Source organism: Sabethes cyaneus, chromosome 2 (assembly GCF_943734655.1).
Source record: "Sabethes cyaneus chromosome 2, idSabCyanKW18_F2, whole genome shotgun sequence".
NCBI lineage: Eukaryota > Metazoa > Arthropoda > Insecta > Diptera > Culicidae > Sabethes > Sabethes cyaneus.
The window spans coordinates 49,180,822-49,207,193 of record NC_071354.1 but is presented as its reverse complement, the minus strand read 5'-3'; the positions used below and the strand labels follow the sequence as shown (position 1 = coordinate 49,207,193).

The 26,372-nt window shown below is 41.0% G+C and overlaps 1 protein-coding gene across 1 annotated transcript; it reads left to right on the top strand.

Moving 5' to 3' along the window:
• On the top strand, window positions 1–25,770 carry LOC128735054 (helicase POLQ-like). The gene is made up of 8 exons (XM_053829523.1): window positions 1–378; window positions 439–1,503; window positions 1,564–2,408; window positions 14,977–15,927; window positions 15,988–16,083; window positions 16,152–16,439; window positions 16,510–16,644; window positions 25,600–25,770. The coding sequence occupies exons 1-8, from the start codon at window positions 102–104 to the stop codon at window positions 25,669–25,671; spliced, it is 3,729 nt and encodes a 1,242-aa protein (XP_053685498.1). The 5' UTR covers window positions 1–101; the 3' UTR covers window positions 25,672–25,770.
• The last annotated feature ends 602 nt before the right edge of the window (window positions 25,771–26,372 follow it).

Below are 26,372 nucleotides of genomic sequence, written 5' to 3'. Positions count from 1 at the left end.
GTAATAAAATCTATTTCGCAGCAGTTCAATTAGAATGTAAAAACGAGAGAAGTGAAAAGTTCACTTAATTGTATAAATATTTAGTTGTAAGGTGCAGAAAAATGAGTAACCAGTTCAAGGTACCTAGTTTACCGAAAAACGAAAGGCGATTTCCGTGGCATAATGCCGCAGCTTATCGTGGCGGTGCAGGACATATTGCCCGCTTGGAAACCCCAAGAAATACTAATGCTCCTCAGCTCAGTGCAAAAGAAACCAATAGCGCTGAAAAGAAGCTGATGGACATGGACGAAACGCTGCTAAATGCCGTTGATTTAGCAGCGATTGAACAGACGGACAGATCCCTTGCAACAAAGGGTGTTAATAAGAAACATTTGAATGGTCTCTCCTAGAGTGAATTTGTCGGTAAATGTTATTCTAAAATTTGCTTATTAATTTTAGGACTTCGTCCTCGCTCGCCTGCTGTGTCATCACCAAGAAGAAAAAAGCCCAAAAATATTGACAACATGCTCGTGTTAGATATGAGCCAGAAGAAAACTAATAAGAAGTCGCACTCTCTCGAGTCGGACATTTCTCGGTTGAAACAACAAACTAATGATCGATGTTCAACACAAGTTCGGCAATCGGAAACTTTCCCTCCACAGAACGGAAAAGTTCCGCTTTTAGCGCCTTCACGGCTGTCCGCCGTTGCCGGTCCGTCTCGACTTGAGCCCAACTTTTTTAATGCTCAAACCGCCCGAAAGGAGCCCACCGTTGATATGTTTGCTTTTGACTCGCAGTTGTTCGATTCGGAAATCGACCGAATTAACAATGAGGCCCCGAAGATGCCGGTAGAAGCCAATGAAGTAGACGATGATGAACCGTTTCCCTGCTATCAGCAACCTGATGCTAACTGCAGTCAGCTGTTTATGGAGGAAGTGGACCGAATGGGCAAGATGGCACTTACCAACGTGGGAACACAGCTGAAATCGAATGAAACCTTTTCGATAGTGAAAAATAACTTGCTCTGTTCGCAGTACATTCGCTTGGAGCGATCGATGCAGGAGGAAAACCAAGCAAATGTGGTGGACGATGAGGTGAACACCCAGCTGGCTAGGGAGTTCGATTCCAGTCAGCAGCGAAGGGATATCGAAAGTGTGTATCGGGAGTGTGAACGTACGCTGATTGACATAAGTAACGTTCAGTTGGAGGAGGAAGCGCAACCAACGACGTTGGATGAGGCTAGAGAAGTGGTTGCCAACATCAACTGGGAGGAAGATGTGACCCTGGTTGGGATGAAAAGTCCTGCGCCTTCAAAAGTTGCTGATGGTAAAGCGCTTTTGAGCAGTATTTTTAAGAAACGCAACTCACCGGGGTGTTTCGAGCGAGTGGATTCGCCGAAGAGGACGGCTCGAAAGTCCGCTCCGCTAGTTTCATCCCACTTCCAGGAAAAAGGACCGTTTTTCGGGCTACCCAACAAGGTTAAGTCGCTTCTACGAACGTACAAAGGAATTGAGGAGATGTACGGTAAGTAACTGTGGTTCTAACCGTTAAATTATTTGATATTTATTGCTTTTTACTTACCAGATTGGCAAAAGGAATGTCTCGGGCTGCCGGCAATTGTGGAGCGAACAAATTTGATTTATGCGCTCCCCACCAGCGGCGGTAAAACTTTGGTAGCAGAGATTCTGATGTTTCGAGAGGTGATGCTGCGGCAGAAGAATGCCATGTTCATTGTTCCGTTCGTTTCGTTGGCCCAGGAAAAGATTGCCTCGTTGTCCCCATTTGCCGTATCTTTGGACTTTCTGGTGGAGGAGTATAGCGGTGGCAAGGGAGCGATTCCGCCGCGAAAACGAAAGAAGAAACAGTCCATTTTCGTGTGCACCATCGAAAAAGCTCTCGTGCTGCTGGACAGCCTTATTGAAGCGAAGCGAGCGTCGGAGATTGGTTTGGTGGTTATCGATGAGCTGCACATGATCGGAGAAGAACGTCGAGGGGCACATTTGGAGGTTTTGCTAACGAAGATTCAAGCGATTGAAGCGGCTATTCAAGTGGTAGGCATGAGTGCTACCATTGGAAATTTGAGCGAAATCGCAAAGTTCATATCGGCCGATATCTACTGTCGGGATTTCCGTCCGATCGAGCTGAAAGAGTACGTTAAGTGCGGTAGTGATCTGCTGGAAATTAACGCAAAGGCAGATCGACTGGAGAATGCCTTCGGTTGCAAGCAGACGCAAACATTTAGCTACACGGAAGAACAGCGGCGTATTGACCCGGATCACATTATAGGACTGGTGGTGGAAGTAATTCCGAGTAGTTCCTGTCTAATATTTTGCTCCACCAAGCGTCAGTGCGAGCAGCTTTGTACGCTACTGACCGAGCATCTGCCACAGGAGCTGCTGAATTACAAGACAAAGGAAAAGGAAGAGTTGGTAATTAGAATTTTTTTAATAGAGATTTTAAAATTAAACTTCATTTATCTCTTCTTAACTATATACATCTTCTTGATGCATTAAGATATTTTGCAAATTGGTGGTGGGTTCTTTTCAATTATATGGTAAATGAGTGGTTTGAGTGTAACCTATTCTTAACCTGGTTAGGATTCGTTGCTCTGGCGCACAGCTGGACGGCACCTGGATTGAGTTTAGTTAGGCGTAGTTGTGAACTGGACCGGTGCCATATCGTTTCGATAAATCATTTTTTTGGGGTCAGCCTTTAAAGACTATTAATTTTTGTAAGAGATATTCCAATTGTTTGATATATTACTGCGTTCACTTGGTTTACAACGGGTAGCTAGTTGAACCAGATCCGACAGTAATTCTTTCTCATAAAATGTTGTTTACGGTGAACTTTATTATCAGCGAATTTTATAATTATAATATCGACGCACTACGACCCTTATTTTAATAGCGAAAATAATTGGTCAATTTCATGCTCAAATGTTTACGTTGGCGTCACTCCATATATACGTCCGTTTCCTTGGTAACGTACAACAACGACGGTCGTGGATTCGGAATTGCAATCGAAACGAAGTGAAGTTTTTCCTATCAATTCAGGTGAACAGATTGGACAAAATCATTATAATATCTTACAAAATAACTGTTCTGGTAGTAAATTCAAGTTTTTTTGTGCCTCAAGCTAAGTTTCGTGAGTGATGTGACGGAAAAAATTGATGAAAAATCGACGGCGAAAAAGTGAAAATATAGTGACGAATTTTATTTGGGCAAAAATCTCAGTATTTCATGTAATTTATGTCCCAAAAAGTAATAAATTCTATAGAATGCAATGTTTAGTGTTTCGAGTTGCAAGATCTTATTACGGCTAGCAGGTTAGTTGAACTAATTTTATTTTTGACGTAGGACTACGTCTTTGTTTACTATACTGGGACTGGTCAGCACTTTGTGAAAACGAAAAGAGAAGAGTAACGTTTGAATGAAAGATTTCAAATGCTAATAACAACTAAACTACTGAACAAAACTGAACAATTTATATATCGTTGGACAGATAAAATGATCAGCAATTTTATGGAGTGGATAAGAGAGCAATTTTACCGAGGGCGTAAGAGGGGGGGCTCCTATACAAATGAAACACAAATATCCTCAAAACTCGAGAACTAATCAAGCAAATGGAACCAAATTTGGCATGTGGGGGCTTTAGAAGGTACGATTTTTTTCATGGTGTACTGAGACCCCTTCCTCTTCTAAGAGGGGGGTCTCCCATACAAATGAAATACAAATTTTCTCATAAATGTCGAACTAATCAAGCAAATTGGAACCAAATTTGGCATGTGGGGGTCTTTGGAGGAAATTTTTTTTTCTATGATGAATTGAAACCCGTCCCCTCTCTGGGATGGGGAAGGCTCCCATACAAGTTATACACGAATTTCCTCATAACTCGAGAATTAATCAAGCTAAGAACCAAATTTGGCATGTGGGGGTTTTAGAAGGCAGGAATTTTTTCTATGGTGTACTGAGCTCCATTCGTTTTTTAGCAGGGGGGGGGGATGCTCCTATACAAATAAAATACAAAGTTCCTCATAACTCGAAAACTAATTAAGCAAATGGAACCAAATTTGGCATGTGGGGTTTTTTGGAGGCATGAATTTATTTTATGATGGTTTGAGACCTCTCACCCCTATGGTAGAAAGATAAGGACTTTAATACAAGTAAAACAGAAATTTTTGCGTATGTGCCATATTTTCTGCTATGTAACAGACGGTTAGCTGTGAAAGTAAATTAATAAAACCTTCTCGGAGCAAAAGAAGTGAATCGAGGGCGCTAACCTACATGCCTGTTGCCATTCATGTCAAAAGAGAAGGACATACGAATGGCACGTCATATTTGCGATGAACGTGCATTGGCTTTAATGTTATTTGTTAGCTTTTAAAGGCCACAAGCGAGTTAAAGCAAGATTATTGAAACGTGTCAAGCTACGCATAATCATACAACGCTACGCATTTAATACAATAATCTGTGGGCTGGTCATTCATTACTCTTTCAACCTTTATGATACACACAAGTGATTTTTGGAAGAAATCTTTATGTCCCAATGGTTGCAGGTAGTGATGTCCGATTACTTCTCGATTAATCGAACTAATCGATTATCAGCTTAAAAAATCGATTAATTTTTAATCGATTGCTTTATGTTCCGATTATTAGTCAAATCTTAGAAAGGATGTTTAACGCCAAGGCTTTACTTTTAATCATCCAGTTTGCACGCAGTAGGCCGGTTTAAATACCACGCTGAAGCCTAAAAACCAAACTAAACTTAATCTAGATATTAACCGTGCCACCGTCAAAAGATAATTCGAAATTTGTCAGTCTGTCAGACACTGAATTTTGTAAGGAATTTTTAGAAAACTGGGTAATACCCTTCGTCTTTTTCTATACAAAAACCAAAAAATGCAGTCTCCTCGATTTCTATGTAACTAGCCTAAGTCTGACTGCACATTCCAAAACACTCGTGGACAGTACTACGAGACGCAAAGCTATTTTTTGGTGTCGGGGACTGTAACGAGGTTACAAAATAAATAAGGTAACAAACCCTATTGTGCAATCCCACACACAACCTTCACTAAAAGCCTGTTCGCGTTACCTGCCGTTATCACCGAAAAAAGGTTAGGGTACCGCGACAGTAAACAAACCCTGCTAATGCCCATCGGATGGAACCTGGCGAAACTAGCCGAAGCTGAATCGTCGGTCCCGTCGTAAAGTCCTGTGCTTGACAGGCAAATCAGTCTGGGGAATGAGCGATTTTGAAGACAACCACCTAAGAGACGACACGCAAGATTGGAAAGAGCTAGAAGTTAGAAGTCGCAAAGTGATACATGAGAAGACGAAAAGTGAAGTAAACTAGTATTCGGAAAAGATACAATAAGTAGAAGTAAAGTGGAAAAAACACGGGTAGAAAATATAGGCGCTAAAGCGAGGTTAGATTAGCTAGTCGAACGAAGCAAAAGACCACCAGCACCCTCCTTCAAACGGAGGTCTTCCCTTAGATCTTGAGAGCGCGACCGTCGTCAGTCGGCCTCAACACGTGTCGACCATGAGTACGTGATCCGATTCTCCGAGCAACACACCGAGCGAGCAGGCAGTTGCTACCATCCGTAGCCCTATACACCATCGATCGTAGGAACCGATCGCCGAAGATCCAACCCACCACATTAGCAATCGTTACTAAAACATTCGATTCACCATTTGTCACCCACCCCGTATCTGGTACGGGCTATCTGTTAGCGGTCTACGAAACCGCTAGTCTATCACAGTCTATCACTAACCACTAGATTAAGCCAAACGTGTAAATGAAGATCTGTTAACCCTCGAAATGGTGTTTGCTACGATATGTGTCCTCGGGAAGAATGAGTCCCCGAATGTGTTCCCCCCCCCCAGATCGGTTCGCGAGTTAGCCCCCGGTAGATTAGCGTAGGACACCTAGGGGACACTGCAGTAGCCGATGGTTGCTCTTGCCCCCTGTTGAGACGGCCGAACGGATTCAACCGATGTTAGGTTCGTCGGCATTTCGTTCGTTAGTTGAGCGTTTGCTGGACCTGCCCTGAGGTATTCTAACCGGACCGAGATTGTATCGCTGAACACGCTCATTCACGGCAAGTTAATCCTTGCCTGGCGCTTAAGTGAAGGTTGTCACTGCTGCCTGTCCCAAAACCCATCCCGCCCCGTTACAGGACGTAAAGGTTATAACCAATCGATTATTTCGATTAATCGATTATGCAGCGCCGATTAATCGATGTCGATTATTGGTCGCTTAAAAAGTAATCGATTAACTGAAAAAATCGGACATCACTAGTTGCAGGCGTTGTACTTATGGGGGTCCACGTATTTTCAAAGCCACCATTGCATTCAATGAAGAATTGCAAGGAGGCTCCGGAAATTAATGTGATCGATGTTGGAACCATCCAGTTTCCTTTCATTTTGGTATTTACAGATGACCTATTAGTAATCACAAAGGAGAAACGCATACTTTAGCGCATAATGGGTGCATTAGAAAAGTATTTGTTAGAGGTGGGTTTGGAAATGAACCACGATAAAACACAAATTTTAATCTGGGACCCAACCAAATCCCATATACCTATATACCTTGGAATCAGCTTAACTAAGACACTTAATATGCCTGCAACAACAAGATTGCGACTTGTAAAAGCTTTTAAAATATCTCAGTTGGTTGTGGAGTTTTGAAAAAAATACAAACCAAAGTGGAGCATTGGAGGATTACTACATAACACAGTAATTGTACCAGCAATTCTACATGGGACGAAAGTTGCAACCCTCGCCAAAAGAAATACACTTCAATTAGATAAGTACGAAAAACAAATTGTAAGAGAGATATGGTCTAATTGTAAAAAGGAGAACGAGAGTAAACTGAACACAGCTACAGCTGCAGCGCACTTCCTTAACTCTCTTTTAAACATTCACTTAAACAATGGAACCAACAGATTGTTATAAACATACATAATATTATGCCATATATTATGCCAGAAATGCAGTTTACATTAGTCTTTGAGCTAATGATCTGATATAGTCCTACGTCACCCTTTCGTACAACCCTTAGGGCTGTATACCTTGTTGTTTTTTGTGATGGTTTCCCGAGTCTATGGGAGCGTGTTGGTACACTGAAGAAGCGAAGGGAAGGATGATACTCGGTGCCATACTGACTACCATGAATGTACTCTGACGACCTTGTCGTTAAGGTGTGTCCCTTGTTCATGAGAGTTGATCGACTACTTCGTTTAATGCGGCAACCCACATGCGCATAATATGAATACAGCTTTGATTGATTATTGAGAAATATTGTAGAATATTGAGTTTTGAGTCGACTAAAGGGCTGCGCACAATTAATACTTTATGGTAGCGTTGGAGTTTACGGCTGGTTATCCGTTTGATCCGTTTTGTACTAAATTTAAAAACGGACGCAAAACGGAAAGTGAACACACAATCAATCCGTTCGATGACACCAGAAAAGCAGCATTGCCATATCAGCAGATTTCGCTTAGATTTATCAAAGTTTATTAATGAATTATTCCTACAGGTCAAACATGAAACCCTTTAAATGTATATACTATATTATACTAACCTCGTAATTGCCCTGTACGCTAATAACTTGCTGTGAAGTCTGTCGGTAAACAAGGGTCCAGTCTCAAAGGAATTTATATCCAAGGCTTTGCTTTGTTTATCGATTGATACCATCTAAATTCTAGATGTTTTCCTCAAAAACGAAGTGAGTTTTTGTTATTTAACTTGATAACTTTATCTCTATACCTCTACCTTTAGTCAAACAGCGTGAATCGAATTATTTATTTCTGACTGCCTGATTGCTCGATCTTACTCGGGGCCCCTTTGTCTCTCAGTTACTTGTACATCTGTAATTGTAACCACTGACGAACTGACAGGACACATAGAAGAAAATTCTTTAAAAACCATCGTCCTACACATTTTGCTTGCACATTAGCACCCTCTGTTATGCATGTTGCGAAGTAGCTTGAATATGCAGGGTTTTATGCTGTAGGGTTTTTACATTTGTATGGTTTTATACTGAAAACTCGAAGCAACACTCGCGCGCCGCGGTGTGGCCATGTTTCTAAACATGCTTTTTTGAAAAATGAGTGATTTTTGATTGGTCGAAGGAATTAACGCGAGTGTCTCGTCTGTTTGTCTGTGATGTAACGAAAATTGTCATAATGCAAGAAACAAAACGCTTTTCTTGTCTACTTCCTTTGTCAGTTTCCTTCATGTTGTCCCCCAGCCACTTGTAAATCTGTCTTCTTCTCGGAAATCCGTATAAATCGACAGTCTTTTTTATGTTTTTGAACCTTCCCCTTGTTAATGGCCACCGTATTCCATCTTTCAGAAATCCAGCCACTTGCCATAACTGCTTTCTCCCCCTGTTAGGGATCCCCCTTATTGCCAACCCCCAGTGCTGGTTCCCTTCTGTCAAGAAACATATGTGCCAAGTTTGATGAAGAACCGTCCAGGCGTTTCGGAGTTAGGGCTTCCCCCCTTGTTAAGACCCCCTCTCTTGTCAACCCCTTCAGTTTTGATTCACTTATGTCAAGGAACATGTGTGCCAAGTTTGATGAAGAACCGTCCAAGCATTTCGGAGCTAGGGGCTCCTCCTGTTATGAACCCCCCCCCCTTTTGTCAACTCCTTCAATTCTGACTCCCTTTTGTCAAGGAACATGTGTGCCAAGTTTGAGGAAGAGCCGTCCTGGCGCTTCGGATTTTGGGCCTTCCCCCTGTTATGAACCCCTCTCCCTTTCGTCAATCCCTTCGGTTATGATTTTCTTAGGTCAACGAATATGTGTGCCAAGTTTGACGAAGAACCATCCAGGCGTTTTGGAGTTAGGGCCTCCCCCTGTTAAGAACTCCTCCCCCTCTCTTGTCGACCCCTTCAGTTTTGATTTCCTTATGTCAAGGTATATGTGTGCCAAGTTTGATGAAGTACCGTCCAGGCGTTTAGAAGTTATGGGCTCCCCTTTGTTATGACCCCCCCCCTCTTTTGTCAATCCCTTCAGTTCTGCTTCTCTCATGTCAACGAACAATGGTTGCCAAGTATGATGATGAACCATCCAGGTGTTTCGGAGTTAGGGCCTCCCCCTGTTAAGAACCCCCCTCTCTTGTCAACCCCTTCAGTTCTGATTCCCTTATGTCAAGGTATATGTGTGCCGAATTTGGTGGGGAACGGTCAAGGCATTCTGGAGTTATGGTGGAACATACAAACATACAAACAAATATACAGTATTCTCATGCTCAATTTTATATATGTAGATAAAAACAGTTTTATCCAACAACCACCGTGATATATTTAGATAAATCTATCATTTTGTATTATTTTGATAAAAAACATGATTTTCATCATTTCGTTTTTTTCGTTTCGTTAATCACCACGAACAGCAAAAGAAACGGCAGCACTTTTGCCGCAATGTTACACGCAATATTTGAGACGTTTCAAATCTTGCGGGTGACTTTGCGGTAAATGTTGCGTTAGTACAGTTTAGTACTCAGCCGCAAAGTCAATCCGGATACATTGTGGGTTGTTCCATATGATTCCATGCATTTAAAGTAGCTGTCAAAATGCCGCTAACGCAAACGTACGTATTCTGCGCCGGCCTTAAGACCCTTACAAACGTGGAGGCAAAAACAGATCTCAGATAGATCAAAGAACTGAAACAAAGAGCTGAAACGAAAATACCGAGAGGCCCGGAAAAGAAAGAATCAAGCATACGAAAGCCAGCAGGGGAAAAGTTCAAGATGTTCTTTGACAATCTGGACAAGTACCCAGTTTCAGATAGAATACGTTTGACTTTCAGGTACCTAAAGCGCCACACCCTCGAGAATCCCCAGGTCAAAGAGCGTGGACGAATATAGAAGAATCACTGTTCAATGTTCGGTAAAGTACAAAATATATGCCAGCTATTTACTCGGACAACTCGAGTGATACTTAGGTTGAAGTCGAGAATTATCAGTTCGCATTCCATAATAACGGAAGTGCAGAAGACCTAATCCTTACTGATAGGCAAATACTCAATTAGAGATGACGAAAAGGCAAGACATTATACGTTGTATCACTAGATCTACGACAGGTATTTGACACTTGCGAACAGTACCAGAAATGCTAGAAAGGCTGTTAGTGCCAGTGTACCTGATAAATCGGATAATGTCAGCATGTCTCACAGAGAGAACATCTCTGCAATGGTTCGGACAGACGACAGAGTAACAATACAAGGTGAGGAATAAAACAAGGGTGCCCGTTGTCCCCCAAACTGTTCACTTATATACTAGATCAAGCGCTTCAACTAATAAGACAACAGCTGCCAGAAATATTTCTAGTACAACTACAGAGAATCAAGCTACCTCGGACCCATAATTTTTTTTTGCGTGGTCACCTCGTTTCACAGGCAGGGACGACAGTTAAATATACCAACTGTTAACTAGGATTCAGATTATTTTCTTTTTAGAAAAAAAGTGACAAAGTCACCTCGTCCGAACAGGTCAAAGATTCTTTACGATTAAACCTAGACCAGTTTGATGTCTTTGTCTGGGAAGCGCGCCGAACAAGTGACAAAATCCCCGTGTTTCACCAAGATTTCTTTCGATCGCGATTAAATCTAGATCATTTTGATGTCTGTGTTAGGGAAGTGCAGCAGAAATAGTGACAAACTCCCTCACCACAAGGCTTCTCACGATCGCGATTAAACCTAGACCAATTTGATGTCTGTGTTGAAGAAGTGCGCTGCAGCGGTAGCTGTGTTCAATTTATTCTCGTTATATATATTAATAATAATGTGTTATATATTAATCTTCCAATGCTGCACTTTGGTTTGTATTTTTTTTTTTTTTTCAAAACTCCACAACCAACTTAGCCGTTTTACCAGCTTTAACACATCGCAATCTTGTTGTTGAAGGCATATTAAGTGTCTTAATTGAACTGATTCCAAAGTATTTGATGGAATCGCATACTTGGTAATTTTTCCTAATACCTAATACCTAATACGATTTATTTCTCGCTCGTGGCTTCGGTTGGGTCCCAGATTAAAATTTGTGTTTTTTCGTGGTTTATTTCCAAACCCACCACTAACAAATACTTTTCTAATGCATCAATTATGCGATCAAGTAGGGTAAAGGACCAGTTTTAAGCAGTCTAAGCGGGTCACTGATTGTTTTACCTTATTACAAGCGATGGGTTGACTAAGTGGGGGATATCAGCATACCAATCTTCTTGCTATCTTTAGTTCTTCAAGCTGTTACCATTGGAAGACACTATTGTTGAGCTAAACTTTTGAGTTTTCGCTTTAAAAGTTGGAGCGGTGGAACTAATTTTGATCAGACCGAACATATTTTCACCCTCAAGGTGCTTTTTTAAGCAATCCTGAAATCTGAATTTTTTTACGTCCCCATAAAAAATCCCTCGAACTTTTCCCCCTATTCAGTAAGTTCGCGTTCCTATCCGCGACCTACTAATCGGCATCTGATGCGTAATTGGCATAGCGTATCGGCATAGATGCGTAAAATGCCATCTGTCTAAATTGTTTATCGGGGCATACACTCACTGCACCGTTCGGCAAACGGTATTCGTCGTCTCTTTTATTCTCTAGTGTTCTTATAGGAAACTGCGAGTTTGACGTCTCACTCGCTGTTCATAAGGATGGTGGGAGAACAAAAGAGACACGGTCCGACTCAGTACAGTGTTGTCAAAGCAAATAACATTGAAACACATCGTTGCTTCATTAAATCACTGACAAAATCTTCGAAAATTATTGAAAAAGCTGTCTTTTCTGTTGTTTTTAATAAAGAAAAATTAATTATGAACATACATTTCTCTTGAAAGTATTGAACCACGTTTTCACCATAGGAGGTTTCAGTTAATTTCAAACTTAAAATTCTTATTTCCAGAACCGAAACAGTGTCTTGGCAACACGATAGTTCATCAGTTGTGCTGCAGCTGCTAATACTGGTGAACAGGTTCCGTCAATTCAGAATTTGTTTTCAGTTTTGTTAGAAAATAATAAAACTTTCGGCTAGTGACAAAGCCTTAGATAATAGAAAAAATGAGAGTGAATAATATGGTATGTAACAAGCAACAGACTTTTAGAGTGGTTGTAATCAGTGCTGAAAAATGTGATGTATTCGTTAGTAGCGAGGTGGCGATTGCCTTCAGCAGCTGAAAAATGTACGTTTTTGGACAACAATTTTTAATTCATCATATTTCTTGTCGGAAACCCAATAAATTGTGTTTGTGTGAATCAAATGTATGGTTAAGTGATTTGTGAAGATGATCCTATCAAAAGATTTTGAAAATATGAATAAAAAAGTGCATTTTCGGCTCATTTGTGTTCAACTGATTAAAATAGGTGACACTGCTTAACTCGTTCCTTACCCTATGCGCTTCTCCTTTGTGATTACCAATAGGTCATATCTGCAAATGCCAGAATGAAAGGAAGCTTGATGGTTCCAACAACCGTTACATTAATTTCCGGAACTTCCTTGTTAACTTTTTCCAGAACGCACTGGATAATTATATTGAACAAGTAAGGTGATAGTTGGCATGGAATTAAATTCAACTTGAGATTGGCTTTAAAATTGAGCTTGAAATTGCACTTCATATTGATCTTGGAATAGACTTTAAATCGAAGTAGAAATTATGTTTAAATTAGACAAGAAATTATAGGATTTATAATCAGACATTACAATTATTCTTGCAATACAACATCAAATTGGACCCCCATTGGGACTTGAAAATGCACTTGAAATTGGTGAAATAGAAATTTACATAAACTAGAAACTGGCTTTAAAATGGGTCACTGAAATTAAGGGTCAAACAGAATGGTGCGTCAACGCATCCGTCAGCATCAATTTGACATAAAACCAATGGGGAAACTGTCACCATAACGCTGACGGACGCTTTGACGCAGCATTCCATTTAGCCCTTTAGATCTCAATCTCAAATTGCATCTAAAATTATTTTCAATATGTATTGCACTGGTAATTGGATCTGAAATTACAACAATTTGAAACTAAATTAGACTTGAAGTTGGACTTAGAAGGGGCATTAAATTTAACATGCAATCAAACCTAAATTGGACTTAGATATTGAACTTGAAATTAGACTTGAAATTGGACTGGGAATGGGATACAAAATTGGGCTTGAAATTGGACTTGAATTAGACTAGAAATTGGTTTTAAAATGGAACATTGAAATTGGACTTGAAATTAAACTTGTGATGGACATGAAAATTGACTTAAATTTAAACTCCAAATCATACTTCAAAATTGACTTAAATTGGATTCGAAATTATAGTAAAATTGGACTTGAAGCAGAATCTATTTTGATGCCATTAATTTCCTTATCACTTATTATTCAACACCGGGCTGTTGAATTGACAATTCCGGACTTTTTGGTTGCATATTGAAAATTATTTTATTAGGTATATATTAAATTTACTTTAGAAAGTAGGGCACGTGCCCCAGTCTGGGCTCGCCAGTGAATATTTTTATGCATCAAGGCTCAAAATGGCGCGATGTAATTCCTCAAATCTAATGCATGCTGTGATATTTTTGAGTAATAATTCGAAAAATATATACTGAAAGCTGTTTCCCTGCTACTGACAGGGCTTTAAACTGAGTTTGGACGACGTAAATAGTCAGTGATTGATATCTTTCCTCCTTCGTTGGGTTTACGATAAAACGTTTATTTTTTGCTTTGCTGAACCACAGAGGAAAAGTTAGTTCGTTTATGTGCTCTAAATATTCTCAATTTTCTTCAATTTTTTGTTCTCTGCGCACTAGCTCTTTGGTTTCGAGTGGTGGGAGGCGAGTGTGACACTATGTTTTAAAGCTTCTGTCGACTACCGCGAACGCTCACGTCGTCTTGCGCTCAATTTACTTTGTAGACCTATCTTGGGACACTGCATAAATGCCGGGGGGATGTAAGAAGATATTTGTTCCGCGGGTCGAGCCCTGATGAGTTGATTACTATTATCATCATTATCATCATCAGCCTTTGGCAGAGAAATCTTAGAGTCAGTCCGTGGAGTCCGCGCAGGACCGGAACGCCTTCACCTACGGGTATAGACACTTTGTTGACGACATCATTAAAAAGTCCGACGCAGAGATTTATATTAAGTGACCAGCTGGAAAACACTTAAAAAGGAAAAAAATGGATTCATAACTTATTGTAGATGTACCGAATTGTAGCATGCACTTCGACCTAATAATTTTCAAATTTAATATCTTTATACCAAATCTATAGAAAAGTCAGTAGTATCAAATAAGGGAAGGGACTGTACTTTAAGGTGTATACATTCGTAGTCCTACACTAAACCTACGTTTGTATCCTGGGACACAGACCTTTCTACTTTTTTTCCTTGCAACTGGTTGATGCGGTCTCAAATTTGTACCGATTCCTCCCAGGTCTTTTGCTTAGCATCTTGCGACAAAAGGAAGCGAACCTGTTAAAAGTCTTGTAAAGCTTTGCTCTTTTTGGGATCATCATGCTCAAAGAGCGCGCAATAACTTGCGTCTCATTTCGATCGCTCTTTGGACTTCTTCATTCCACCAAGGGACCGATTTTCGTCCAGGCTCGCCGCAGGTCCTGGGAATACTGGTTTTTGTTGCAGGTATGATTGTTCCTATAAATTCTTCGACCGTTAAAAACTTCTCCGATGTCTAGTTTCACTCTGTGCTTGCTAGGTGTCTATTAGTATTGGCAAATGGTTACTGTCGCCAAAGTGAAGTATTGTTTTCCAGAAGAACTTATTGGGAATCGAAGAAATAAATTGAAATATCGAGGGCTCATAAATGGACGTTGTATTCACACTATAAAGTTGCAAAACTTTTGATTATTCGATAACACGATAAGAACATCTTTTGGGTACATAACAAAGGAGTAGAGATAGCAATGAAATCTTCTTGATGCGGAGTTATTTGCTCATATATCTAATACACTTCCAAACTATCGCGTATTATAACTTAGATTCCGCTTCCGTTTCAGATCAACAGCCTTAAAAGGGACGGTTCGACGGCCGCCCTATTACCGGTTGCCTTTCAATTCGGAATTGCATACCACCACTCAGGACTTACGTTCGACGAACGCAAACACATCGAGGACGCCTATCGGATGGGAATAATTTCGCTCATCATCTGCACTTCGACGCTGGCCGCCGGAGTAAATCTACCTGCCAAACGAGTCATAATCCGATCACCCTTTATTGCCACTAGCTTTCTGACGTTGAGTCGCTATAAGCAGATGGTCGGTCGTGCTGGACGAGCCGGGCTTGGAGAGCCCGGGGATAGTATTTTGATCTGCTCGCCAAAGGACATTTCTGCTGTGTGCAATTTGCTGTGTTCGCCGATGGACGAAGCGACTTCGTCGCTGCACATCGATGAGGGGATTTATTTGAAAAATTTCATCCTAAGCGCAGTGGGGCTTGGTATATGTTCGACCCGGAATGACATTCAACGACTTGTAGCGAAGTCTCTACTAGCTATTCAAGCGGAAAGACTCGAAGTGAATACACGAAAGTTAACGGATCGTGCAATACTTTCATTGTACAAAGAAAATGCAATAAAAGCCAAAAGCGACGGCTGTTCACGCAATCCAGCTAATATGACCATCAGGATAGATGGAACGGAGGATGATAGCCTGACTGAGTTGGGTTTGTGTGAAACCAACGGGCCGAACGTTGTGCAGGGCGCTGAGGGATCCTCTCAGGAGGGTAAGCTAGTCAAAATGGTGAACAAAAACTCCAGGTTGGAAGTGAATCGATTAGGCAAGGCTGCCATACGAGCGGGCTTCCATATGGAAAAGGCGGTGAAGTTTTACGACGAACTGAAGCGAGTCGGTGAGCGGCTGAACGTGCTGGACGAGCTGCACTTACTGTATGTGATAGTAATGGAAGACGGCTCGGAAATTCGTCCCAGTGACTCGGACTATGTAGCTTTCGTGAGTATCTGCTAGATCGAAATTAAAAGCAAATGTTTTAACGTAGTTTACACGAAACAGTTCAATCAACTTTCACCCGAAGAGACTAAAATTGCAAAAAGATTCCACATAGGAGACTACACAATTTCAAAAATTCTCTGCAGGAGATTGGTACCGGTAAGAGAATAATTCCCACAATTCCCAAAAATCAATTATTAACACTTAGTCTGGGGTGTTTCTTTCAGCCCGAAATCCTACCAACCGTCCGTCGCTACTACCGAGTGTTGATCGTCTATGAACTGTGGAACCTAGCATCGCCGCAACAGGTGGCGCTCAAATACAAAGTAGATGCCGGTTCCATACAGACGCTGATGGTTAACGTTGCCTCTACGGCGTCCAGTTTGCAGCGAATGTGCGAAGAGCTACCGGAGCTGTGGGCATTTCGGCTACTGCTGACGACACTGGTGCAGCGGCTTTCGCACTGTTGCACCGCCGAACTGATCCCGTTGATGGAGCTACCTGGTGTAAAAATTGTAATTGATCCATCACTTTCTAATTCCTATTGCGAGCTGTTGAATTGAAATATTTTTTCCTCTTGTTTAGGGACGCGCTCGACAGCTGTTTCGAGCAGGATTCACTTCCTTGACTTCGATTGCCAATGCGAAGTCCCGGGATTTAGTGGAACTGATCGAATATATGACTTATCGGGCAGCTAACCAGTTAATTTTAAGTGCAAAGGTAAGTAAAATAATGATCCAATGCCTTTCATGGTGCTTTATAGTTGTTGGAAGAACGTAAATTAGTGTTGTGTGAAACTGGAAAATGATTTGCAAGAGAATGTGTTCATAGATGTGATCATCAGCAACTTCTCGTTCAGGGAAATGTTTATTGTTTATTATTTAAAAATTACATACCTAACATAATTATATATCTAACATAATTTTATGGAGGATGTTCATCTTAATGGACAAAAAATAGTAATAACACTAGACGCTGTGTTGCGGTATGTTCAAGAAAAGTCGTGGTCTGAGTGATCTAACAGGAGCGTATATATTCAAACACTGCAGTATTTCGGGGGAGTCGATTTCGATAATTAATATTTTTCCAATGAACACAGCTTGAGCATCGAATCTTCTTTGTTCCACTTTTTGCATCGCCAGGAGTTAACGGCGATCATTGTAAGTTGGTAGCTGCAGCCTACAGGGATCACGCCAAGGTAATAACGATTTTGAATATTGTTACATCATCTGCATAGAGTTTTCGGTAACCGCCCGGAAGTACCAGCGATATACCATTGATGAACAACGCGAAGAACAGTGGTCCTAAGTTACTACCTTGCGGTACTCCTGAGATATTTGTAAACGGTGTTGAAAGTTGCAATTCGATTTTCACACAAAGAGTGTAGTTCTTCAGCTAAGATCGGAGCCATTCCACAAACAAGAGAAGACAAGATTCCTTTCCTAATTTTTTTAGTTTTGCTAAAAGAATTCTGAGATTAACTCGGTCAAAAGCCGCTTTCAGATCGGTGTATACCGCATCAATTTGAGCACCACCACTCGTTCAGCAAGCATGATGAGCAGAAGTGCTGAAGAAAGTCTTTCTTCTACCGTTCCCTCCGTAAATTTTAAAAACTACCGTTATAAAAACTTAAACCAGATCAACTTCAGCACTCGAGGCAGTAGTGTTTGTGGAATGTACGTTAAAAGTTGTCAGCCTAGAGAGTGCATTTCCAGCTAGCGAACTATCATGACTATCACCAAGGAACATGTCAACCAGCAGCCCAGCTTGTTTACGTGTGGTATATACGAACGACGAAAGTGAAGTCACTTGGGATTGCGTCTAAGATTGTTCTGCATTTGGAAGCTGTACTGCTTATAGAGGAATCGGTTATTCTTTCGGTAGATGCTGCTAACACGATTGAAGTGCTGTTTAGAAATTGGGCATCGATTTAGAGTATTTTCGCAGAGCAGAGCAGCCCTGTCTTTTTAGCTGCCGGAGATGCTGATTTGTCCAAGGAGGTTTCCGAGCTGGTCTTCGGTAAGGCACAAAACGAGCGGTTACTGACGTAGTAGTCGAGCTGAAGTATTCCAGGGCATCATCAACAGGCGGGGAGGACTCCAGTCAATTTGAAAAACGGCAATGCTTAGTGATTCAAAATCAGCTCTGCGGAAATCTAAACTCGAACGTCTGGAAAATCAACGAATTGTACCTGCTCTGTTAGACTGACAGAAATGTAAAGCGCCGTGTAGTTAGAGCCGAGTAGTGACTCTCACTTCAAACACTTCACATAGAGCTGCGTCATTAATGAGAGCTATTGCGATGATCCCGATACAGTAGACGGTAAATAGATTACCAAAGATTACCACAACTGTCCAGCCAGGTTTCAGTCAATACAATAACGCCGGAGTCACATTCGGTGGCCATCAGAAACAAGCCGTTAATTCTAGTCCGAAGTCCATGAACGTTCTGGTAGTATATCCGAAGTCGAGCAGTCGGTGTGCCGTCAGCAAGGTTTCGCTCGATAGAGACTGACAATGGATCATCAAGTTGCGCAGCATTACAAGCACGGTACGGGTCAGTGAATGAATGAGAGTTAGCAAATATGTACTTGCCATGGAAAGTGTTTTGGAAGCTCCGTTGCCCACACCCAAACGTAGGACCGGGAAGACTGAAGAACGCTGGCAGCGGTGGCACGGCTGAGGAGGGGGTTGGGGCATCCACGATACCATGGTGGTAGCATTGGAGTAGCAGGAGTCGGCAGGCAGGATAAATGAGCATCCCAGTACCGTCGATGTTTCGCAAATTGTAGTTCGCCTACCGCAGGTGTCTGCTTTGGGCCCGAAGTTGATGGGAATTCTAACGGGACTGGAGAAGTAAGCACCATTGGAGTGGCCGATGATAAGCTAGAGCCAGAGCAGGAGCAGGGTCAATAGGAGGCAGCCATACCGCTGAGTTCGCCCGAGGACGATCCTTCGAATTCTTCGAATACAATTCGTTGTGGTTAAGCATCAGGGTTCATGGCAGCAGCTTTGTAAGTCAGAGGAAATAAGCCAACTTTAAACGAAACAAAGTTGAACGATAGAATGTCGGTCCCCCTTTTCACCAGTGGGAACCACGAATGGCGTCCGTAATTTGTAGATCGTTTCGTACAAACATCTCTACGACATCGAAAGTCATAGTGGGGCTAAACCGTGAGATGTAACACCCAGAATAACTTAAGTGGAGAGCTTTTCATGGTTTTTCACGACAGGTATAGCGCCGGTGGTCGGTTTATTGGGAGTCTCTAAGTCACTACACCGGTGTTTTGAAAGACGATCGCGATCAGGTACCCCCATCGAGGTTGCAGCATTCACCTTGTTGGCGACTTTTGGTTCTTAAAGAGACAACGCTTTTGAAGCGGGCAAACTTTACCAGTTTTACGCACTCAACGCACATCCAGAATAGGTCGGGTTTATCGTAGATAATCTTCTGAAACGGGCCTTTCAGACCAGCGCACCGAATACGGCATACTAGGTGACAAAAGCTCATATATTAAAAATGATCCATATTTGTTTTCATTGTTTTGGCACAGTGGTCACAATGGGAGCAGTGCAGTCAGTCATATTGACTCGAAAAATGTTAAGTATGCTAATAATATGCTAAAATAATAATAATAATGCTATGTCTTTCTCACTCGTATAGCAGTGAGGTTAGCATCTTTCAGATAGTTCTCAATAAGGCTCTGTGTCTCTTCAGAAATACGGAAGGTACTCCATCAATTCCAGGATTGAAGGGCAACTTGAATATGGACACGGCCTTCGAAATTATTGAGACCAAACTGCGTCCCGTGGGCCGCACGCTTTTATTACTGATTTCAACCTGAAACGGGTTGTAAGTTGTAAGTAGCAACTAAATGTGGCAGAAATGTGCTGCTAGGGTAGGGCAGCACAGTCAACCCTCAATACATCAGGAGTGAAAACAAGTGCAAACTTCTTGAAGAGAACGGCATGCATATATTCTGAGAAGTGGGCAACTTTCCCGTAGTATCGGATTACCTACGAATGGTCGAAACACAAATGGCATTATATATCTAATGGCCGAATCACAAAGGCCTGAAACACGTATGGCTGAACGTCATATTCGGCCGAAAATAATCACGGCCTTCAGCCTGCACAAATGTTGGGTATACGTTGTCCTTACTCGCTGCCGCTCGTTCGGACTTAACTAAGGGATAATCCCTACTAGTCAGTAAACCTAGGAAAATGCATGCACCTAAATAGTGGTGGTTTCTGTGGGGCGCGCTTCCGCCGGCGGGTCATCGGCGCACACTCGCGGCCTGCAGCCGTCTCGCCCTGAATCATATAGGAAACATTTGCTACTGACACGATCAATAGGCCTCGCACGCTATAATAAACGTAACTCATTCGCGCTTAGGAGAAGAAACAACTATCAATCATCTATACTCTATCTACCAAAATAAAAAATAGGTCCTGTTTTTCTGAAACTAAGGTACAAAATTTTACGAATAGCTTTTTGACGTAGGACTACGTCTTACGGCAAGTTTTGAGATAGGGTGTCATTCCAAAAAATCGAAAAATGCGAGCGTCACGAAAAATGAAAGGTTTTGAGCGCTAATAGCTCAGCGGTTTTCCGATCGATTTTCAATATTCTTACACAAATCGATCGGAAAATCTTCCAAGAATTGACTCAAATGAAGAAAAGTATGGATTCTTGATGTTGAACTATTGAAAAATTAAAAATAATGAACTTATGTTTTACCAGAATTCTCGCTTCGTGATTGGTTGGAAGGTTCTTTACGATGATCTAAACCTATACCAATTTGATATCTGTGCTTGGGAAGTAAGCCAAAACAAGTGACCAAGTTACCACATTTCAACAAGATTTCTTAACACCGCGATTAAACCTAGACCATTCTGATGTCCTTGCTTGGGAAGTACGCCAGAAAGAGTGACAAAACCCCCTCGTGCCAACAGATTTCTTACGAACGCGATCAAACGTAGTCCAATTTGATGTCTATGTTAGAGAAGTGTGCCAGAAAAAATAACACAAGTTCGTTGTCCCAACAGATCGCAAATTCTTTACTGCGAGACGATTAAACCTAGGCGAATTTGATATCTGTGTTGGAAAAATGTGCTACTATCATTGCGTTCGGTTATAATATATGACTCTGTATGAATACGCATGCTTGCCGTTTCATTAGAAGTGTAATGAAAAGATGTGCTGTTCATAAAATACGATTGCATTGGTAAAATCCCTTCAACGTGGGGAACCACGGGTAATAAAAACAATCTTTAACCCTCTAACGGGCAACACCGTAAAAACGATGCGATCAAGCTAATGATTATTTTATCATGAAAGTACACACAAAAAAACCTTAAGTTCTGATTTTCATGCAAAAATAATGATCTGGAGGAGCGCTAGGTAAGAAAAAGTCCAATTTCTCTTTTTCTTTTTTCATGTCTAACGCTCTGCCCAGATATTTTTTCAATTCAGATATATTACAAAATTAAAATAATGCATGAAATTTACTCATAGAAATTATTTTTAGGTCAATTATTTTGTTCTAGATGTCCTTTTCCTTCAAAAGTAAAAAACGGAATATTCGCGCATTAATTATTTTCGGAATTTTTCGGAATTTTTGTTTTCGAAAGATGATAACTTTTGAATGCATGGTCAGAATATTATGATATTAGTATCAAAATGTCAAGAAATCTGTTCTGAACACATTTTCCATATTGCCAATTAAAAACAAATTTCGTATGCGGCTCTGGAGCTCCAAAAGCGAAGGCCGTCTACAGACGGTCTTGCCCGTTAGAGGGTTAATTTCTGTAAGGTAGCAGGAAAGCAATAGTTTGTGTTCTTGATTTTGTTAAATTGTTTCCAAATGTACATAGAAATAACTCTGAAATCTTTTGAGGCTTGAACGTATGCAATATTACTACTTTGATAAATGTTACATACAACGCATGTAGCATGTATATATGTTGCATATAGCATGTATACATGAAGAATCGAATGATTACAAGCATGGATACATGCTACTATCACTACAAAAAGACTTACGTAGTCCTGCGTCACTTATATATGCGGTCGTGTCCTGTACACAACCCCTCAGATTTTTTCTTTCACCTTATCACAGAGCTATGAGTGGAACAAATGGCAATAGAGGGGAAAATTTCAAGGGTTTTTCAGGGGAATGTTTCAAATTCGCGGAGAGTAATAGATGAAAAAATTTATTCAAAATGTGTAAGGTCTCACAAAATGAGCAATAAAAATTTTGTTGATTTAGACATTTCGGGAAAATTCGGCCTTTCGTAATTCGACCATTCGTGATTCGGTCTTTCGTGATTCGGCCATTCGTATTCGGCCTTTCGTGATTTGGCCTTCTGTAATTGTTGTTAGAATTCGGCCATTTGGATTTCGGCCATTCGTGATTCGGCTATTTGTGTTTCGGCCATTCGGTACCAGCCCGTTGTATCCTATTGATGACGGGAGTCGGGGTTCTTTGTGTTGCTCGTGCACGTAGTCCTAGAAAGACTAGATGATGCTTCAGTCTTCCTTGAATGCTGCGTTCATACCGCAAAAAGCATCGTCAGGATCAGATATACAGGGGTTAGACAAAATGATCGGGACAGGCAAAATTTTGATGAAATTCAAACGGCCATAACTTTTACAGAATTGAACATTTTTAGATGAAACCAATTGCATTCGACGGGAAAATTTTCCTAGTTTTCCTAAAATGTTCCAAAATTCGCAATAGTCAGCGGGCACCGGAGATAATCCGGGTTATCTGGTGGTATGTCAAAAACTGATTTTTTGAATCGCCTATATCTTTTTCTGTCATGAAAAATTATTAATTTTCATATTTTATCCCAAAACTAGATTTCATTTCCAGTCGATTGGTGAAAAAAGAACGGAAATTCGGCGAGAAACAACCGAGATATGGCCATTTGAGTGAAATCAGTTCTGGAAATGTTGCCAGTAATGTCTCACCTTTATGACCATTTTAAAACATGACCAAAACCATTCCAATATGGATGTCAAACTTCAAAAATTTACGAGGGTTGAAAATCCTGAAGTTTGACAGCCATATTGACATGATTTCGAATATTCCCTGAAACGACCACTTCCGCCGGGGTACCTACAATCTGCTAGAGGGTTGCCATGGCATGCTGCGGACCTGGGAATGCTTCCAGTGTCAATAGCTCATAAAACCTTAACGTTTGATGCTCATATTGACATGGTTTGCGTCATGTCCTAAACTGGCCAGAGCAATAGATGTTACTATTACTGATTTTACGAAAATGGCCGTAACTTGGTTGTTTCTCGTCGGATTTCGTCGGATTTGGAAATGAAATCTAGTTTTGGGATAAAATATGAATATGAATAAATTTCCATGACAGAAAAAGACACAAGCGATGGAAAAAATCAGTTTTTGACATACCCCCAGATAACCCGGAATATCTCCGGTATCAGCTGACTATTGCGAATCTTGAAATATTTTAGAAAAACTAGAAAGATTTCGCCGTCGAATGCAATTGGTTTCTTCTAAAAATGTTCAATTTTGTGGAAGTTATGATCGTTTGAATTTCATCAAAATTTTGCCTGTTCCGATCATTTTGTCTAACCCCTGTATCTCCCCAGTAAATACTAATCATTGATGTCTTGTTGATCAACTTTACGGAAGTTATAGAAAATTCAAATGCGAGATTTTCTCATCACAACGACGTCTAGGAACGGGAATCTACCGTTCTGCTCTACTTCGAACTTAAATCTAATGTACTTGCACTATACCACTATACCCTGTTGTGCTCTTGCTGCCTCTATCGATATGGTGGAAAATCGGCCCCGGTAAAACCGTACTAACTTTATCGAGTTTCAGCGAATCGTCGACAACAACATCGTTCCCGGGCAGCCTTTGGATACGCCGCAGCATATCGACCAAGCGCTGGAAAGCCAAACATCTAGTGCGGTTGCACAATATATAGCGGCGTCCCAGCGAACTGGCAATCAGCAGAAAAAGACCATAACAAACCGACTCTCTAGGGTAAAGCTGGCTTCATTTAGAATTGGAACAAACTTTTGCTCATTATTGTAGCGCTTGGTGGACGGATTTGGAAGTTCTTGGCCCCCGCGTATCGGAAATTTTGTTAGCTTCACCTACGTAGTTTTGACATTCCGCAAAACGACTGTATTTTGTAAACAAACAACATAGAAACCGAAAGAAGGGAAAAAATTGTGCATAGTTATTTGGAAAATCCATTGGGATCCAGAAATACCTTATGGCACGTTACCAAACGGTATAGGGAAACATTGACGACGATTCGGAAGCCTCAAACTAATCATCGGAGTGGAACTGTCGACCTGAAACTGCGTGGTAAGATTTTGAAGACCATCTAGAGAAATCCCAATCTGTCGGACCGTGATTTGGCCAGTAAATTCGGTGCTGCCCATAGTACCGTAAGGAGAATTCGACTCCGGGAAGGAATCAAGTCGTATCGAGCTAGCAAACAGCCAAACCGAACCATAAAACAGAATAGATGAAACCTATGTCAAGGCTGACTTCGGGCAAATGCCTGGTCAAAAATTTTACTTGGCATCGGCTCGGGGGAATATTCCAAGCAAATTTAAATTAGTTTTTGCCAACAAATTTGCACGAAAATTTATGATTTGGCAGGGTATTTGCAGCTGCGGTAGAGAAACGAAACTTTTCGTTACAAATAAGACAATGACGTCGGAACTGTACCAAAAGGAGTGTCTCCAAAAACGAATTTTGCCGTTCATTCGATCCCACCACCATCCCGTGATGTTTTGGCCAGATTTGGTAAGCTGTCATTGCAGCAAAGTCCCACCCAATTGCCCCCAGTGCTACCCTATTGAGAAATACAGGGCAATTATGAAGAGGAGATGAAGTCAAAGACATCAATTTTACGACTGTTTTACGAGCTGGAGCATTGTGATCAATGCGGCTGAAATCAAGGCTTTTTTCTATCCTTAGGTCCTAGCTGAGGTCGATTACCGCGGATTCATGTGCTTGTCAGGCAGCTGATCTGCAGGTCACTGTTAACAAAATTATCATCAAATGTAATTATGCAGAACATACAAATTGGGCCTGACGAATCAGCTGGTTGTCTATAAACTAACCCAGCGATAGAGTACGCGGTTCCGACACACAAGCTGAGGCTTCAACCCGTACAGAACAAAGGCCTACAGATAATCCTGAGCCTGTCCTCTCTGGACGAGAACCAGCGAGGTGCATGTCCGAGCTGCCCTGGATACCCTGGAGACTAAGTTTGATACATACAAGCTAACATTAGTTTAATATTAGATAAATAAGAAGGATATATTTGTATTAATTCCTAACTAACAGCTTTGATTTTCTTTCTTATATTTTAGTATGTTTATCAAAATAATAAATTTAGTGTTATAAGTTTCCTCCGTGCAGCGAGCTAAACGAGAGTAATCTTATCAAGAGAGTTTATGCTGCACGGGCTGCACTCGCAAGGAGTGTGTGTTTAAGTATTTTTTTTGTATTTGAGTACTTTTGTTTGGTTGAATTGATCATGTGTTTGAAGTGACATCAAGCAGTTTGGTTTCGCGAAACTGGTTATGTATTACGGATCGTTATTTCTCATATTCAAACTACTTTCGTCAGATTTCTTCAAATGTAGTATTCCTCCCATTCTTTTGCAGGCCAAACTGATGGAGGAGCTTGAAGTACTAAAGGACAGAATGGAAGAGTTGGCAGCGATTCGGGATACGTAAAATCATATGCAAATCCTGTGCGGGTTTTTGATAGCCGCCAGCAGAAGTCAAGTTTTACAGATTTTCAATTGCATTTTAAGAGTTATGATTTTTTTTCCTTAATAGATATTGTTAGAACAAGGCATTAACTCTCGTTCTTGATAGCTTAATTTTACATAGCGTTGCAATACACATTCTTTTGAAGGTGAATCATTAGTTAGATCGACTGATTTTTTTTGTTGTTATCATTATTTTGTTTTTTTTTTTTCGAATCTAAATATATAATTAACACTATAAAAATTGTTTTTCAACCACTTCAGACCACTTTTTTGCTCATACCAACTATGCCTCATAACTGTCAGAGTAAACAAACCCGTTGTTCCCTTGATTGGAAAGGTCAACCCATTGTGCGAGAAGATAGTGGTAAACGCATAGTTTGTTCCATAGTTCCCACTTGTTTGTTTACTCTCACGCAGCTACTCTTCTAGAGATCAGCCAAGATTGATGCCACAGCACACCGTCCGTATCATCAGCACTTGTGATAAGAACGGAACGGGGTGGCGTGCAGTTAATTACGCCCCGCTCAGCCCACATCCCAAAGAAGAAAAAATAAAACTGAACCCGGGTGAGCTAATGATTTGCATTTTTTATTAGCTTTTTGCATCGTCGCTCATGTATGTGCTGCTTGCTTGCTTGCTGTTCAACGGATGCTGTCCGTGCCT

Excerpts from the sequence above, each read along its gene's own strand:
- LOC128735054 (XM_053829523.1), top strand. The coding sequence starts at position 102 with ATGAGTAACCAGTTCAAGGTACCTAGTTTACCGAAAAACGAAAGGCGA. Across the intron at positions 1,504-1,563 it reads AGGAATTGAGGAGATGTACG|ATTGGCAAAAGGAATGTCTC; the intron begins GTAAGTAACTGT and ends TTTACTTACCAG. Across the intron at positions 15,928-15,987 it reads ACTCGGACTATGTAGCTTTC|TTCAATCAACTTTCACCCGA; the intron begins GTGAGTATCTGC and ends TACACGAAACAG.